The following is a 17,921-nucleotide window of genomic DNA, read 5'->3' as shown; positions in this document are numbered from 1 at the left end:
CGAAATTATAACTCTTACATTGACAAAAAAGAGATGTTTTCAACACGACCAAGTTTGCAGAATTCGATTTAGCAGAACCGGACTTACAGCCATTTTTTCATAACAAGGTTCCCACTCACCCCCACCTCTTATTTGCAATGGTAGATTTAAACTTGTGAAATCAAATATGCACAGAATTTTATGAAGAATATGATGATCGGATTTTCAGTGCCCTTTCGTTAGGCAAATTTTGTAAAATTTCGATTTTTTAATTTTTAATATTCAATTAATTTTTAATTTCAATTCAATTCAGAAAAAGCTCTAGAGCATAACAGTAAGTTGTTTCTCTGTTTTGTGGACTTGGAAAAAGCATTTGATCGCACGCCACAGAACAAAATCTGGAAAATATTAAACCGTAGAAATGTGAAACCAAAGTTAATCCAAGCAATAAAGAGTATATATAAATGTACACGTAATAATGTAAGAACGAACAATCGCTCATCTCTAAAATTCTACACAAGGACAGGTGTAAGACAAGGTGGTGTTCTGAGTCCTTTGTTATTCATCGTTCTAATGGATGAAATTGCAAAAGAATGCAGGGGTAAGGTAAAAAAAACTAGGGTTGGTGTGTATAAAAGACTTGCAAGTGAATGTGAATGTTTGGAATGAAGCCTTTAAGAAATTTGGGATGAAAATAAATATTGAAAAAAACAGAAGCTTTAGTAATATCGAAAACTCAAGAAAATATAAATGTAAAGCTGAATAATGAGACCATTACACAAGTAGATGACCTCAAGTATCTAGGATCAACAACGAATGGGCAAGGAAATATAGAACCAGAAATAAACAGCAGGGTAATGAGTGCAACAAAATTATACTATGCACTAAATAAAAGTTTTATTAGGAAGAAAGAGGTAAGCCTGAAAACAAAAATTAAAGAATTTAAAACTGTCTATGAGCCGGTGCTACTCTACGGTAGTGAAACGTGGACAGTGAACGACAACATCCGTAGTAGAATTCAAGCATGTGAAATGCGATATTTATGTGCGGTATCCGGGGTGACCAGATGTGATCGTATAAGAAATGAAGACATACGTGAAAGGTGCGGTGTTGGAAGGACCTTAGACAGACTTGAAACGAAACAGTTATATATAACAGAGAATGAGTGAAGGTAGAACTGTAAAGAGGGTATGGAAAGCGGCATCTGACAACAAACGACGAAGAGGCAGGCCAGCAAGAACGTAGAACGCAAATATTGGAAAGGCTTGCATAAAAAGAAATATTGGGTGTGAAGAGAAGCAGAAAGACTAGCTACTGACCGAAAGGCATGGAGACGTTTGAATTCTCCACTTACCTCGACACCGTAAGGTACAAGAGGATGGCTTAAGTAAGTAAGTATACGCCCTCTAGCGGTGAACCTACAATTATGAAAATAATTTCCAGGCTTTTCCCGAGGCAACTTTTGTTATAAATATTTTTTTCTAAAAGTTGTACTATAAATGGTTCCTGAGGTATGGCCGAGAGCCATTCTTATTGGGACACCCGGTACATAAAATTTATAAAAGGGGAACAGGTTTTTTTGCATGACAATCAAAATTATTGTTTTTGGCAATGTTATTCAAAGTAGAGTGAGAAAAATATTTAAGCAAATAATTAAATATTTAATTATTTTTTATCCAGAAAAATTTGTGGGGATGTTTTGTCCAAAAAAAATTTCTGGGGATTAAGTACTTAAGTATTTGAACGGAATTTTATGTGGAAATATTTTGTCCTAGAATATGTTTTATTAATTATTTACAATTTAATGGCAACAAATATTTTATTGTTGTTCTGAAGCTATTTTCTTGTGGCATTTTTATAATCAACTATTTTCAATGGGAAATAACCCACAATGTTACCAAAAACATGATTTTACTAACGTTTCGACGCCCAAGTCGGGTGTCGTCAAAATACAAAATAATACTAGATTAAACAAAAATGTTGTTGCTAGGCAAAAAATTCTTCTAATAATTTATTTAATATATAGTATCACAAGGTTTTTTCCTGGTTTTCCCTCGTGATTTACTATGGAATCTCTAGCCTGAGAATTTTACTGCCACCTTTGCATTTGGTTGTCTTTTTTAAGACAGATCACATGCTATGATTTTTTGTGGCGGATATTCTTGAGTTGAGGTTGATTTCATGTAATCAAATGAACTATCTTTTAGTAAAGTCGTCCCAGGAACGCAACTCATCAATATTGGCAATATCATTTTAGAGTCTTCTACTTTAAAATGTATAATACATGCCTGAATTGCCGATATAAATGAGTCAGATTAAATAAATTATTAGAAGAATTTTTTGCTAAGCAACAACATTTTTGTTTAATCTAGTATTATTTTGTATTTTGACAACGACACCTGACTTGGGCGTCATTGTTAAACGTCGTTGATAATAAAATAATTTTTTTGGTAAAATTGTGGCTTATTTCCCATTGAAAATAGTTGATTAAATATTTTATTACAAAATTTATTTCATTTTTGGGTTTCCCTAACACCACTGCACATTCCTATCACCTAGAAATGGTGTGAACAAAATATACAAGAATGTTTTCTCTTCATGGGAATCTGTACCACATAGAAACTAATATACATATATTTATTGCCTCAAATATGTTTGAAACACATAAATTTCAGAATATAGCCTTAAACAATGACATTCATAATATTGTACCTTATAGTTATCAAGAATGTGTGTAGGTGTGAAAAGAGTGGAAACTGGTATAATCAAAAGACTCAAAGCTGGTACCTACTGCCAAAAGCATATATGTACAAATATTTTAAAAATGGACCAGAAAACCCCTTCCAGTTACAAAATTCTCCTTTTTCTACTTTTAATATCTTCTGAAGTCAATGATTTTGGAATGAAGTTAGACCATCAACATATATGGTATCAACAAGACAGTGCTACCTGTTATACTATACACACAATTACAGAATACCTTGGAACTATTTTCAATGACAAAGTAATACAGATATTAATCCGAGATTTTTTTGCCAGCTACATCTCCAGACTTAAGTCCTCTGGATTATTTCTTATGGGGCTACTTAATATTATTTCTTATCAAATGTGTTTAAGACTAAATGTTGGATGGATGTAACCACCAAATGAAATCCATAATTTTAGTAAAAAAACCAAATATTCCATTTTTGGCATTTCCTAACACAACACCACAGTACATTCCTATCACCTAGAAATGGTGTGAACATAATATACAAAGAATGTTTTCTCTTCATGGGAATCTGTACCACATAGAAACTAATTTACATATATTTATTGCCTCAAATATGTTTGAAACACATAAATTTCAGATTATAGCCTTAAACAATGACATTAATTGTACCTTATAGTTATCAAGAATGTGTGTAGGTGTGAAAAGAGTGGAAACTGGTATAATAAAAAGAGTCAAAGCTGGTACTGCTAAGAGCATATACAAATATTTTAAAAATGGACTAGAAAACCTGTCCAGGTTACAAAATTCTCTTTTCTTGCGTAATTCGTGTAAGATCTAATTCTTTTAAAAGTTTTCTATTTTTAATATCTTCCGAAGTCAATGATCTTGGGATGCAAGTTAAAGGACAGATAATTTTATCTCGATCACAACAAAACAATTAAATCATATCAATATAAAAAATTTTCGCTACTCTAGATATAATAAAAAATCTTACTTTCTGCAAAAATCACTGGTAATGTTATAAAGATAAAAATTAATATCATGATGTTAATTCTTGGAGATCACTGCACACACTTTTCACATATAAACGACACTTTAAACGTACATTACTGGAAAGTTTATCACTTATAAGATGGACTTTCAGTAAAAATAAATGCATAATTTCACTCTAAGTAACTTTTTCACACCGTTTTCTTGATGAAATTCAGTCATATTGTAAAATTTGGTCCTGAAAGTGATGTCAACAAGTTGACTTACTTTTCGTTATTAACAAAAAAATAAACATAAGCTATCGATTTACCACGAGTATCAACAATCGGTTATTCGATCGATATAAGAAGGGTGTTGTCACCAACAATCGATTAAATCGATTACTCGTATAGAGATGGCAACAACAAATTTTAACAGAAAATAATAAATCTTCTAATTTAACGGATTATGTTCCATATTTAAATTAAAAATTACTGGTAATATTTAAAATAAAAAAGACAAAAGTAATAAAACATAATACTAAATTTCATTAAAAAATGCAGATAAATATGTTTTTAAATTAAATTTATTACAAGGTTTATTGATCAAAAGAATGGTAGGTAACACGTTTGCAATGTTATTCCGTTTTTTTACAAAAATAAGTTTACCTTATGTATGTAAATTGAAATATACATATTACATTATAGTCTTATCTAAAGATTTCTTTTTTATTGCTATGTTATAATAGATAAATTAATTAACAGTTGATTTGTAAGAGGTGGGAATACAAAGTTAACAAATATTACGTTCCACGATACCTTCAATACTTTTTACTTGGTACAGTGGAACCTCGATAACTCGGATTAATCGGGACCGCGGCCGATCCGGGTTAGCCGGAGAATATGGTAAAAATTAATAAAATACGGTATACTTACAGATAAACTCCGTTATAATTGAAATAACATGAAACATATAATATATGTACAGTACCTGACATCTAAATTACTAAAAACATGCAAACACATACCTAAGCAAACGGAAGCGAACAATACAAGACTCTGTACTACACACAATACAGTCACAATCGGAACGATGTTACGTTATTTAAGAACAGTGAAATCTAAGACCATTGTTTAAAAAATAATTTTTTAAATAGTCTTTTAGTCTTTTTTAAACAATGCTAAGACAGTTTGAAATAAATAAAGTAATACTACAAGTGCCTGTTGTTTCCGATAATCCGAGAAAATGAACGTGGCTCTGCCGCCGTGTGCCATGAGTCATTTTTACTATCGTACAGTTCAAATTACACAAATACACATTATCTCAAATATTATACAGTATTTCTCATGAACATCTTTCAGTGCGTCACAGTTTTTCGATTTCTTTCTAACGCATTAAATTGTATGTGACAGAAAAAAAGGCACGTCGGTGATTACATTTCGTCGGTGACATTTTTATAACATTTATTCTAGTTATTCTAGTTGTCGATAGATGGCGCCATAATAAAAAAATATTTTTTTTTAAATTAGATAATAATATTACAAATATAATCTGTATAATTTATAAGACTATACAAATCAAAGAAAATACCATTTTGTAAATGCAAGAAACACATTTGATTGGTTTTTATTCCAAATTGAAAATGAAATGTGACAACTGTCAGATTTAACTAAAATGTCATGTTAGAATAAATGTCATAAATGTGTATTATCACGGACTTACCCTTTTTCCTATCATTTATTACGCACTGAAAAATGATCATGAAAAGGACAATATTACATACATTTTTATTGTTGAAATGCTTGTCTGATGAAAATCGGTCCGGGTTAGCCGGACTTCCGGGTTATCGGGGGCCGACTTATCGGGGTTCCACTTTATTATAATATACACACAATAAAACATATGGAATTATCTGTTATTTTTATTTCAAGTGGATTTAAAAAAACCAGCATACGAAGTCAAACAATATTTTTAAAATAATTTAATCACTAACACATAAAAATAAAAAATAAAGTCTTCAAATAACAAATTGGAGTTATATGGGAATATAGGTAAAGCCACTAGCACAAAAAATTTCAAAGTAAACCGAATAAGGTTTATTAATTGCCAATATTTTGTTGTGGTAGATTGTTCCATTCTTCAAGAGCAGCTTGTACTAGCCAGGCAGTGTTTTATAGATTATCTCGGCGAGCTCTAATTTATCTTTAAGCATATCCCACAAATGCTCTATAGGGTTAAAGTCGGGTGAGCAAGCAGGCCACTCCCAAACCGTTATATCTTCTCCTTCAAGGAAGTCTGTATTCTGAGGTATGTGGAGGTGCATTATCATGCATGAAAATTAAATTTTCTTCAATTGCAGCTCTCCAGACTCTTAACGTTGGTTGGGTGAAAATTAAAGGGGTTTTTTACCGATCATAATGACTCCCCAGAACATAACACTTCCTCCTTTATATCGGTGAACATATTTGGCAGTTTCCATTCTTGCTGGTCTTTCTCGCTCTCCAAGTACACGCATTCATCGATCATCCGATTTTACACAAATCCTTATTTCGCCTGAAAATAGCACATTTTCCAAGATCCAATGTTCCCGTTTTGGTGTTAAAGACACCAATTTAGGAGATCAATCTTGTGCTGCCTGGATAACTCGGGAACCCATAACTGTCTCCTGCTCTAGAGACCTTGGGCACGAACTTTTTTTCTTATCGTTTCAACTAAAACATTTGCACCTGTAGCTCCCAAAAGCCGCCTTTATAGCTGCAGGTGAGAAATTGTTGCGTCCCTCCTTGCTGCTTTGACAATGAAACTATCTTGCGAGCCGTTGTTGCTTTTTGGCGAATTTGTCTTATTCTATTTTTAAGCTTGGTTAAGCTGTTTTAAGCTGTGTTACGTCTACTACTGCAGCTGCATGGTCTCTCTGAGATATTCCTTGCTCCACAAGACCAATAATACACTGCAATACTTTTCACGTCCGTTAATCCCACACAAACGCATACTTTCGGTTTTAAACGCAAAAGTTAGATCATTTATTTTCGTTCAGTTTACAACTAAAGCAAATAATATACAACCTACGTGTGTTAGCTGATTGTTTTATCGGTTTGTTTATTTTTAATCAAAACTTTTATTATTCGCAACAATAAGAAGTTTTTTTAAAACTTCTTAATAGGCCAGGAACAGAATCTTTTCAGCTCGCAATTTTTACAGAATGAATCGATTTGCTTGAAAATTTGAGAATAACTAGTGGATACTCCAAGGATCAAAATCTATATGATTCAGAAAGGCGCTTTTACCATGGAGGTGGTTGCCACCCCATCTCGGGGGTGAAAATTTTTTATTATATTTTGACCGTAAAAGTTGATAAAACATTCATTCTAAGCAAAAAATGTTTTATACATTTTTTTGATAAAATTAATAGTTTTTAATTTATTCGCTATCGAATGTGTTAGTTTTGTATAGAAAAAATCAATGTTTTTTGATATACCTACTCATTTACGATTCACTCAATTTTTGCCGTAGAAAAACTTTTTCAAATCAAGTTCTTGGAAATTAAACAACCTACAATTTTATATTGAAACATTTCTTTGTATCTCTGATGCTAATCTTTCTATTCTGAAGAAAATGGGATTTTTTACCAAACTACAAAAATTCGTTATTCGCTTTTTAAGTCCAGTTTTTTAAAAACTAATCATTCTAAGCCAGTCAAACTTCCAGAATCTATTAATAATACATAAGTAAATAAGAATGAATAAGGCCAATGACTAAAAACACCGCTAACTTACATTATTATACTTCCAATTGGATTTCTCCTTTTTTTTTTTCAAAAAATATATTGATTTTTTAACCGTAACTTTTTTATTTCTTATCTTAGAAAGTTTGGTAAAAAATAATTTTGTACTATTTTATAAGATCTATAAGTCTATTATTATTAAATCTTTTTAAAATCCTCAGTCACCGAAAGAGGTGACTTTGAAAGGGATGGTAAATGTGGTTCCTATGGTCAATAGCTCACTCAATTTTTGCCGTAGAAAAATTTTTACAAACCAAATTCTTGAGAATTAAATATTCTACAATTTCATACTGAAACATTTTTTCGTATCTCTGATTCTGATCTTGCTATTCTGAAAAAAGGGGCATTTTTTTCCAAACTACAAAAATTCGTTATTCGCTTTTAACTCCATTTTTTTAAAAACTAATCAATCTAAGCCGGCCAAGCTTCTAAAACCTATTAATAATATATAAATAAAAAACACCAAATAAGATCAATGACTAATTTTAATTAGGGTGGTGATTAGAAGGTTGCTTGCGATCACTATTTCGCTGAAAAAAATAGAGACTGATATTTTTTTCATTATTAAGTCACTTAATTTTTGAGCCAGATAATTTTTTTTTATTTTTGGAAATAGATATTTTTAAGTACTTTAAATTAGTTTGAACAAGTTATCCTCGAAGAATGCATAGTTTTCCCGTCTTTTGACTTTGAAACTACAATATTTAGCATTTGACAAAGAAGAGCCAACATATAATAAAGTATAGCACGATTACTTTTTTCAAAAGGTACATTTTTGTTAAGAAAAGTTGTTTTGATAAACCGCAAACTTTTGGAGTTATTAGCAGAAAACTTGTTAAAAACATTGGTTTTTTCGATATAAAACTAACACTTTCGATAGCGAATAAATCGAAGACTATCAATTTTATCAAAAAAATGTATAGAATGTTCTTTGCTTAGAATAAACTTTTTTACCAACTTTTGCGATTAAAATATAATAAAAAATTTTAACCCCCAAGATGGGGTGACAACCACCCCCATGGTAAAAGCGCCTTTTCAGCATGATATATATTTTGATCCTTGGACTATGCACTACTTATTCTCAAATTTTCAAGAAAATCGATCCATTCTGTAAAAATTGCGAGATTTGTCCTATTTTAAGCTTCATTACTTGGACTAAAAATATATTGGTTTGGAATACATGGTGATTCAATTTAAGTTTGGTTATGTGTTAATAAGGCACACAACCGGTATACATGAAGTTAGTAAGAAAGCAAGTAAAGTGGGCAGGTTACTTGCCTTTTGTAAAAGTTTACTTAAGTCATATTTTACTTTCCATGCCTTAAAATATAATCCTAGTAAAGGTTTACAAAAGGCAAGTAACTTGTGGCAAGTAACCTGCCCACTTTACTTGGTTTCTTACTGGATTCATGTATATCGGCCTATGTCAAATTATACTTACATTGTACTTTAACTTGTGCCAAGGCTTCGATGACCCCCAAAGCACTGGCCGCGATGCATGTATAGTTGGCTGACTCCTGAATATTGGTGAGTTCAAGAGTATTCTTTCCCACGGGCAGTTTATCTTCAGGAGTAAGTTCTTGTGTTAACCCTTTACGCCATTTTACAAATGGCATCGGGGAACCTACAGCCACACAAGTCAAATTAAGGTCATCACCCAATTTGACTTCGCTCATTGTTGGGGGAGGAATGGAAAATTGAGGTGGAACTCGCCGAACTGAAACAAAGTTTAATAAGATTAGTTTTAAGCAACAAGCATATAAAAAATAAGAGCTATGGTAATATCATGAAAGGGCAGATATATACCTACATCAACTACGTTTCTAAATGTTTATTTATATGGTAGCATGAAATAAAAAATCCGTCATCTAATAAATAGCGTATTGTTAGTTACACATTTCGGACGATTAAAATATCTTAGTTACTGTTATTAGTACGTAGCCTTTAGAGAAAAAGTGATCTAGAGAACCATCACAATTGGCGGAAGCCACTGGACTTTTATTCTTCTTCTTCTTCCTCTTTATAAGAAGAATCTTTCTCTTCTGTTTGTTTATTGACGGATTGGTCACCTATGGAAGGTTGTCACTACACCTTCTACGTGGTCGTCTGATACTGACCACATGGATCTCTCTCCCATTCTGCGTGTATGGTTATTCCATTCTTTTTTCTCTTTAGTGTTTTCATTTACTTAACCACTCTACGTTACATTTGCCTCTGTCTTCACTCCTCTTTCGATTTCGCAGCGTCTTTCCTGTATTTTTTTCAGTACTCTCATCTCTGCGGTTTCCAGTAGTCTTTGTGCTGTGACTGTGTTCTTCTTCTTCTTAGCCTTCTATCGTCCACGTTTGGACATATGCCTCTCCCAACTCTTTCTATCGGTCTCTATCCTGAGCAACATATTTCCAATCTGTTCCGGCTACTCATTTAATATCATCAACCCACCTCATCTGTGGTCTTCCTCTCGGTCGTTTACTTTGGTAAGGTCTGCAATGTTGTATTGTTGCATTCCATCGTTGGTCTTTTTGTCTAGCAGTGTGGCCTGCGAAGCTCCATTTAAGTTTGGCAACTTTTGTTGTTATGTCCTCGACTTTTGTTTTTGATCTCACCCAGTCGTTCCTCTCTTTATCTGACAGTCGTATACCTAACATTGCTCTTTCCATTGCTCTTTCTGTTGTGGCTAGTTTATTCATATTTGCCTTGGTTAGGGGACAAGTTTGACATCCATATGCCATGATAGGAAGGATGCACTGGTTGAACACTTTGCTCCTCAAGTATTGGTATATTTTGCGGTTCTTAAGTATCCAACTAAGTTTTCCAAATCCTGCCCATGCTAGTCTTGCTCTTCTAGTAATTTCCGCACTTTGGTTTTCTTTGTCAAGTTTCAGGATTTGGCGTAGGTAAATATATTCCTGGACTTTTCCTATCTCACTGCCATTTATAGTTAGTCTGGGGTCATCTGTGTTTATCATTATTTTTGTTTTTCTCATGTTCATTTTTAGGCCAACGTATTGGGAGCTGCCTGCGAGTTCCTCCATCATAATTTGCTTAATTTGCAAAATTATGGCTGTGTTAGGTTTTGTTATATTATTGATCTTACACTGAATTTATAAATTCTTGACTTCATCACATTGTTAATATGTATGTTTTGCCATATAGTGTTATTCAGATTGAGGCATCATGTCTATTTGCTTTTTGTACTTGATCTTTCATTTCTTTGTCCAGATTTCTATAGGTGGATATTGTAATTCCAAGGTATTTTATTTCCATTACTTATTTAATATTGATGTCATCGATCCCTATTTAACATCCAATTGTTATTAAATTCTTTTGCTTTTATGTTAAATCCGTGGACTAGTTTTTGCACGCTATCTTCACCTAGGGCTATCAATATTGCTTGTCTGCGTAACATAGTATTTTTCTTCTTTATGTTCTTTATCCTCTTACTTTGTTGATTAATTCCATGATTAAATTGAAGAGCTTATAGACTAAGAGCCGGTATAGGTGAAATTTGCTAATCGTTTTAGGCACGATAAGACCCTATAACTTAAATAGTACGCCAGTCAATGGGAGCAAGAATAGGATATTACCTCCGAATTCTATTTTACTGCATGGATTTTAATGAAATTTTGAGAATAGCCTCTACTTATCTCCTAATTCAAAGTCTACTCTATGCCGATGTGTGCTTTTATCTTGGGGGTGGTTCCCACCCCTTCTTAGGGGTGGAAAATTTTTTGGTTAAAATTACCACGGAATTTGCTAGAGAACCTAATTTTAAGCAAAAACTGTTCTATAAATTTTTTTGAAAACTCAATACTTTTTGAGATATTCGTGGTTGAAAATTATTGGTCATTTTCATTGAAACAAAATACCTTTTCGAACGGTGTTTTGCGAATACCTTAAAAACTATGCATCTAACTAAAAAAAGTATATTAAACATTTTTGTATGTTATAAAAAAACAAAGAGACACTTGCCTTCATAAATCTTCTAGTTATAATACACAAAGAGATATTATGGTAGGTGAAAAAAGTTTGTTTTTGGTTCATTCTCAAATTGGTTTATTCAACTTGAAATAACAGAGAAACGGTCAACTTTAGGTGTATAATGCTATCTTTTATAATAAATATCTTTTATAGTACTTGAAAAGATCTTTAAAATGAGCTATATTAGAGGTCCACTACATTAAAACTAAGCGAGATATGCTGCAAACAAAATTGATATCTAATGTATTTAAAGAAAAAATGAGAAGTCATTTTAACCCCCATCCACCAAAATGTAAATGCATCGTCTTCCTTCTACAATACCTTTTATTATAGTGTTATTACTATGTTCAAAAAGTTGGACGGGTTTAAAATGAATGGTTTTTGAAAAAAAAAGATCAAATTATAGCCCTTACGCTCCATACACTCACAATTGTGAGCGTCTTATTTATAAGTGATATTAGGTTTAAAATATCATTTTGCACCAGTTGCTCCTCTACGACACGATAGTGGGTGCACGTGTCTATCATATTGTCGCGGGAGATTGCCGAAAATTTGCTTAGATCCGTATGATATTGTTCAGTGAATGGTAACGACTTTTTGTCAAGTGTGTTAATATGGCTTCTAGACGTAAGTACAGATTTTTATTTGTTTTAAAAAATTTATTTTGGTGGATAGTCGTCACAAATTGTGTAGGTTTACCTATTTCGACAAAATCATTCAATATTAATTTGAGGTTACAAATCCACAAACGTGTTTTGAAGAACAACACGTTTGTGAGGGCTAGGAGTGAGCGGTGTCAATGTAAGTTTTGAAGTGTTTCACGTTTATGTGGGCCGGGGCCGGGAGTAAATGGTGTAACAATGCAAAAAAATAAATAATGATTCAGTGAACAAAACTGGTAACAAGGGTTTCTTTTTCAGGAACAACTAGAAAAGTTGACATGGCGAGACTGGCTGCTCATCCAGATGAAATCTACGAACTGCTAGATGAAATTGATTCCGATTTGGAAACTGAACTTGGAGATGATGATGGCGATTGGGTACCGTCTGAAGAGGAGAATTTGTACAAAATCTCCAAAAATCATCAATGCTAAATTGGGGTAGAACTAATCCATTTAAAAATGAAAATATACCCGAAACAATACTTCCAGATCCTACTGAAGTTTTAACACCATGGTGTTACTTTGAAAAGTATTTAGGAAACTCATTTTTTCAGCTGTGTGCAGAACGTACTGCACAATTTTATTTACAAAAACACGGTAGGGAACTTAAACCCAAAGTAACTCCTAAAGAAATAAAAAAAAATTTTGGGATCCATGCAGTGATGGGTTGTTTAAAATTCCCTCGAATTCATTTATATTTGAGCTGTCGCTTTAAACTTCCTGTAATTGCGGATGCAATTCCAAGAGATAGGTTGTACCTTTTGAGAGTCAATCTTCATATTGTGGATGTATGCACGGTAACAGAAGAAATTTAAAAAAATAATCGTCTGTGGAGAGTTCAGCCAATGATCGATTTAGTCAGAAGCCGATGTCGGGAATTAAAGAGAGAGTCTGAAGCTGCATTCTCAATAGACGAACAGATGATTCCGTTTCTTCGTCGATGTGCTTTTCGGCAATAAGGTAGGTTCGCCAAATATTGCCACTGTTCCTAATACTGCCACTCCCTATATCGCAGATATTATCGACGTTGCAAATAAGGTGACAACAGTAGCGAGTGTCTCTGTCTATTAGCAACCCGTTTTTTATTCGGCGGTTTTAGTCTATGGTAATCGTCGGATGAAGGAGCACGCTATTTGTTTTTGGTGTCTGCGGTATAAATAAACCTGTTTTTTTCGTTGACCCTACGCGAGACATATTAAAGTTGCCTGGATTTTTTTAATTACATTTAGGTAAGTACACTCCAGTGGTTCTTATTTTATGAATTCCATTAATTATTTCAAATGTAATTTTAAGTTACGGATGTTTTTGTCTGCATGCCATTTGTTCCTAATATTGCCATAGCTAATATTTCCTATTATTGCCAGTGGCAATATTAGGGACTAGTGGCAATATTAGGGACTAAATATTAAACTTTTTTGCAGAATGCCAAGAAAACGAGCTCAATGGTCAGAAGAAGATCTACGCTCGGCGCTGCAAGCTATAGCGGACGGAATGTCCATCAAAGGTGCTGTCAAGAGTTACAACATTCCTCGCTCAACGCTAGGTCTTCATCACAGAACGCAAAATCCAGTAAAAAAGCTTGGAAGATCACCGGTGTTATCTGCAGCACAAGAAAATGATCTTGTGGAAAGGATTTACAGATTAGCTGAGGTAGGAATGCCTATTACTAGCAAAGTTTTAATGAAAAGTGTGTTTTATTTCGCTATAACAGATTTTTTCCAAATCCATTTTCTAAAGAGTCAAATAAAGCTGGTAGAAAGTGGCTTAAGTTATTCTTGTGCAGGCATCCAGAGGTAGCTAGGCGAAAAGCTCAACAAATGAATATGGCTCGAGCCCAAAAAATGAATAAAACAATTGTCGATGACTACTTTCATAAATTGAGAGATACCATAGAAAAGCTAAATCTATTTGACAAACCTGGTAGCATATATAATATTGACGAAAAAGGGTGCAGATTGACAATCCATAAGCAACAAATTGTTTTTGCTAGAAAGGGAGCAAAACGGGTACATTTAACCGCACCCGAACACGGAGAAAACGTGTCAATTGTAGGTTGCGGAAATGCACTTGGTCAAGCGATACCACCTTTTGTGCTATTTAAAGGGCAAAGGTTTAAACCTGAATGGTCTGATCACTTGCCCCCTGGCTCAAAAGCTATTGTCACAAATAAAGGTAGTATGACATGTGAAGCATTTATTTCGTGGCTTGACCATTTCTCTTCATTCAAAAACCCTGGTCCTACCCTACTAATATTTGATGGAGCTAAATGTCACCTAGATATTTCCATAGTTGAAGCAGCTAATCGCATGGACATAACTTTATTTTGTCTTCCTAGCAACACATCACACGAGCTGCAACCTATGGATAAATCAGTGTTTAAAAGCTTTGAGACATTTTGGGACCAAGAAGTCCTACAGTTTTTAACAACAAACCCTGGCATGGCTATCACCAAAATGAGATTTGGACACATTTTTACTCCAGTATGGCTAAAAGCAATGACACCATCAAACATTATCTCCGGTTTTGCAGCCACCGGTATTTATCCGTTTAGACCAGACGCTATACCTGAAGCTGCCTTTGCACCAAGTTTGATCACCCACAGAGAAGAAGACATAGTAAACCACAGTATTTCCCAAGATTTAGCAGATGTCGTTAGAAGTTCTAGCAAGTCGATTGAACCCACAGATAAAAACGAGGCGAGTATAAGCGGATATAAAGTACCAGAAAAAACTAATAACAAAAAAAAGAATCACAGAGAAGAAGACATAGTAAACCACAGTACTTGCCAAGATTTATCAGATGTCGTTAGAAGTTCTAGCAAGTCAATTGAACCCGCAGATAAAAACGAGGCGAGTACAAGCGGATATAAAGTGCTAGAAAAAACTAATAACAAAAAAAAGAAGCGCTTAATTTCTGTCTCAAGTAGTGAATCATTATCAGATTTTAGTCTTCACGATGACTCACTTGATGATGTCTCTAGTGAAGATGAACCAATGAAAAGATCTAAAAGGAGCAGCAGCTCTGAAGATGGCAGTCCACTAAGAGAATTAAAATATAAACAGACAGGCAATACGGTTACAAAAGAAACAAAAAAATATATTCCGGGGTCTAACCAAGTAACAACTTCTGACTCCAAATGCTTAAACAGTTCCTTTAAAGATACAGGATTGCTGATAACACCGGAAATTAAATTACCCACCGTGAAGAGGAAGCCCGCTTTAAACAGCAAAGCCCAGCAAGTTACCAAAGATTTGTTCGCACCAAAATCAAAATTGGTTAATCCAGTTAAAGTTGTCAAAAAAACAACAAGCGGTGTGCCAAAAATATCAAGAAAAGAAGAATCGTGGTTTTGTTTCCTTTGTAAAGTCTGCAGTAAAGAAGATATGCGCTTGTGCATAGTGTGCTGTCGATATGTTCACGAGGCCTGTGTAGGACTAACTAAAGATGACAAAGAAAACTTTATTTGCCCTCAATGTTCTTAAGTTATATTTAACAGACATGTTTATTAAGTTTATATTACTTAATTGTCTTTTTTTTCGGAAAAATGTGTTACTTTTAACTGCAGTTCTGCAGTGCATAATATTGACATGGGTGGCAATAATAGGAGAGCTGTAGTCCTAATATTGCCATTCGTAACCTCAATAAAAAAGTATTCTTTATTTAGTTTCTGTTTAGTTTTTTGATATAATTAAACTATATTGTTAAAGGGAATACATTTCGTTACTACTACCCAAATTTGTTTTCATTTATTAATAAAAATGTATGTTTTATTTACGACCAAACGTTAAGGTGGCAATATTTGGCTCACTTACCTTATGTAAAAAATAAACCAAGACCTGTGGGTTTAAAAAATTTCGTTTTATCAAAAAGTGATGGTACTGTCCTAGATTTTGAAATATAACAAGGAGCAAGTACCAATTTAAGAAATAAAGAACTGGGACTCGGACCGTCAGCCATCCTTAGGCTAGTGGAAACGTTACCGGTTAATAGCTTTGTATTCTTCGACAGATATTTTTCGACGATACCTTTGTTGCTCAAATTATCTGAGCTACAAATACATGGCACAGGAACTATTATGAACAATCGTTTTAAAGGATTTACATTTAAAATAGATAATCAGATGAAAAGAGGCGATTCTGAGCAGGTTGTTAGCAGTGATCAGAAGATATGTATCACTAAATGGAAAGATAATAAATCCGTTTTAATGGCATCTACGGCTTTTGGCCAAGAACCCACACATTTAGTCAAACGATGGGATAAAGCTGGTGCTAGTCGTGTAGAGGTTCCATGTCCAAACGTAATTAAAATTTACAACGAAAAGATGGGTGGAGTTGATATCTGCGATCAGATGATGGAGTGTTAAAGAACTTTCTTCAAAACTATTGTTAACAGTTGGATGGAATACCGTCGCGACTGCCGAAGTAACAAATACAAATCAAAAGATATTAAAGATTTATTATCCTTTCGCTTAGAACTAGCAGATTATTTGTTATGTGGAACGAAAAGTCCAAATACAGAAAACGGGGACACAGAAGATGAACATGAAGACCCTCGTCCAAAGAAAATGAGACCGTCACCTTTACCTTGCACTGACAAAAGATATGATGGTTTTAATCACTGGCCTGTCTTGGAAGATCTAAAAAATCCTTTATGTTGCAGATTGGAATCCTGTAAGAGTAGGTCAAGAGTTTCATGCAGCAAATATAAAGTTTATCTCTGTATGAGCAAAAATCAAAATTTTTATTTTAACTTTCACAACAAATAATGTGTTAAAAATATACTATATATTAACATTTGTAATAAATGACAATATGTGTACTTAATATTACTAATAAAGGTTGTAAAATGTTGTAATTTATTTGTTTTGTTTTCTAGGGGGAGTAGTCATACACTCCCAATACTCACAAATGTGTCAGTCACACAATTGTGCATGTCATACATATTATACTCCTGGGAAATACAATCGTGAGTATCAATAAAATCTGTCGAAGTGACATAGCAAAATTCTGAAAAAAAAAATAGTATATCTCTTTGTTCCCATATAAATTGAAAAATAGACTGAACAACTTTATATGTCAACTTACATTGTTTCGGGAGTGTAAGGAATAGAGCGCATTTTTAAATTTTAAAACCGTTCATTTTAATCCAGTCCAACTTTTGAACATAGAAATAACACTATAGTAAAAAGTACTGTAGAAGCAAAATTATGTATTTAAGTTCTGATGGATGAGGGGTTAAATATACTTCTCATTTCTTCTTAAAATATATTAGTCATCAACTTTTTGCAGAATATCTCGCTTAGTTTGAACGTGATCGACATTTAGTATTGCTCATTTTAAAGGTCTTTTCAATCCCTACAAAAGTTATTAGTATCATTATACACTTAAAATCGACAGTTTCTCTGTTATTTCAAGTTAAATAAACCGATTTGAGCATGCAGCAAAAAAAAAACAAACTCTTCTTACCTACCATGCCCCTCTTTGTATTTTAATTAGAAGATTTATGAAGGAACAAATCTCTTTGTTTTTTTTATAACCTAGGTACAGAAATATTTTATATAGTTTTTTTTTGTTAGATGCATAGTTTTTAATGTGTTCGCAAAAATTCGTCCGAAAAGGTGTAATTTTTCAATGAAAATGGCCAATTTTCAATCACGAATAACTCAAAAAGTATGGAGTTTTCAAAAAATAATTATAAAAGAGTTTTTGCTTAAAATTAGGTTCTCTAGCCCCTTCCGTGGCTATTTTAACCAAAACATTTTTCACCCCCGAGAAGGGGTGGGAACCATCCCCAAGATAAAAGCGCACATCGGCATAGGGTAGACTTTGTTTCTT

At 33.4% G+C, this 17,921-nt stretch overlaps 1 protein-coding gene across 1 annotated transcript in view; it reads right to left on the bottom strand.

Annotated features, from left to right (window-relative positions):
• Window positions 1–17,921, bottom strand: part of LOC114324331 (tyrosine-protein phosphatase Lar) — a 574,734-nt gene that overhangs the window by 270,517 nt on the left and 286,296 nt on the right. The window contains exon 3 of the mRNA XM_028272137.2: window positions 8,887–9,162. Coding sequence (XP_028127938.1) covers window positions 8,887–9,162 — 276 coding nt within the window. The remainder of the gene's footprint in view (window positions 1–8,886; window positions 9,163–17,921) is intronic.

Source organism: Diabrotica virgifera, chromosome 5, assembly GCF_917563875.1.
Source record: "Diabrotica virgifera virgifera chromosome 5, PGI_DIABVI_V3a".
Taxonomy (NCBI): Eukaryota; Metazoa; Arthropoda; class Insecta; order Coleoptera; family Chrysomelidae; genus Diabrotica; species Diabrotica virgifera.
This window is presented reverse-complemented; position numbering and strand designations above follow the sequence as displayed.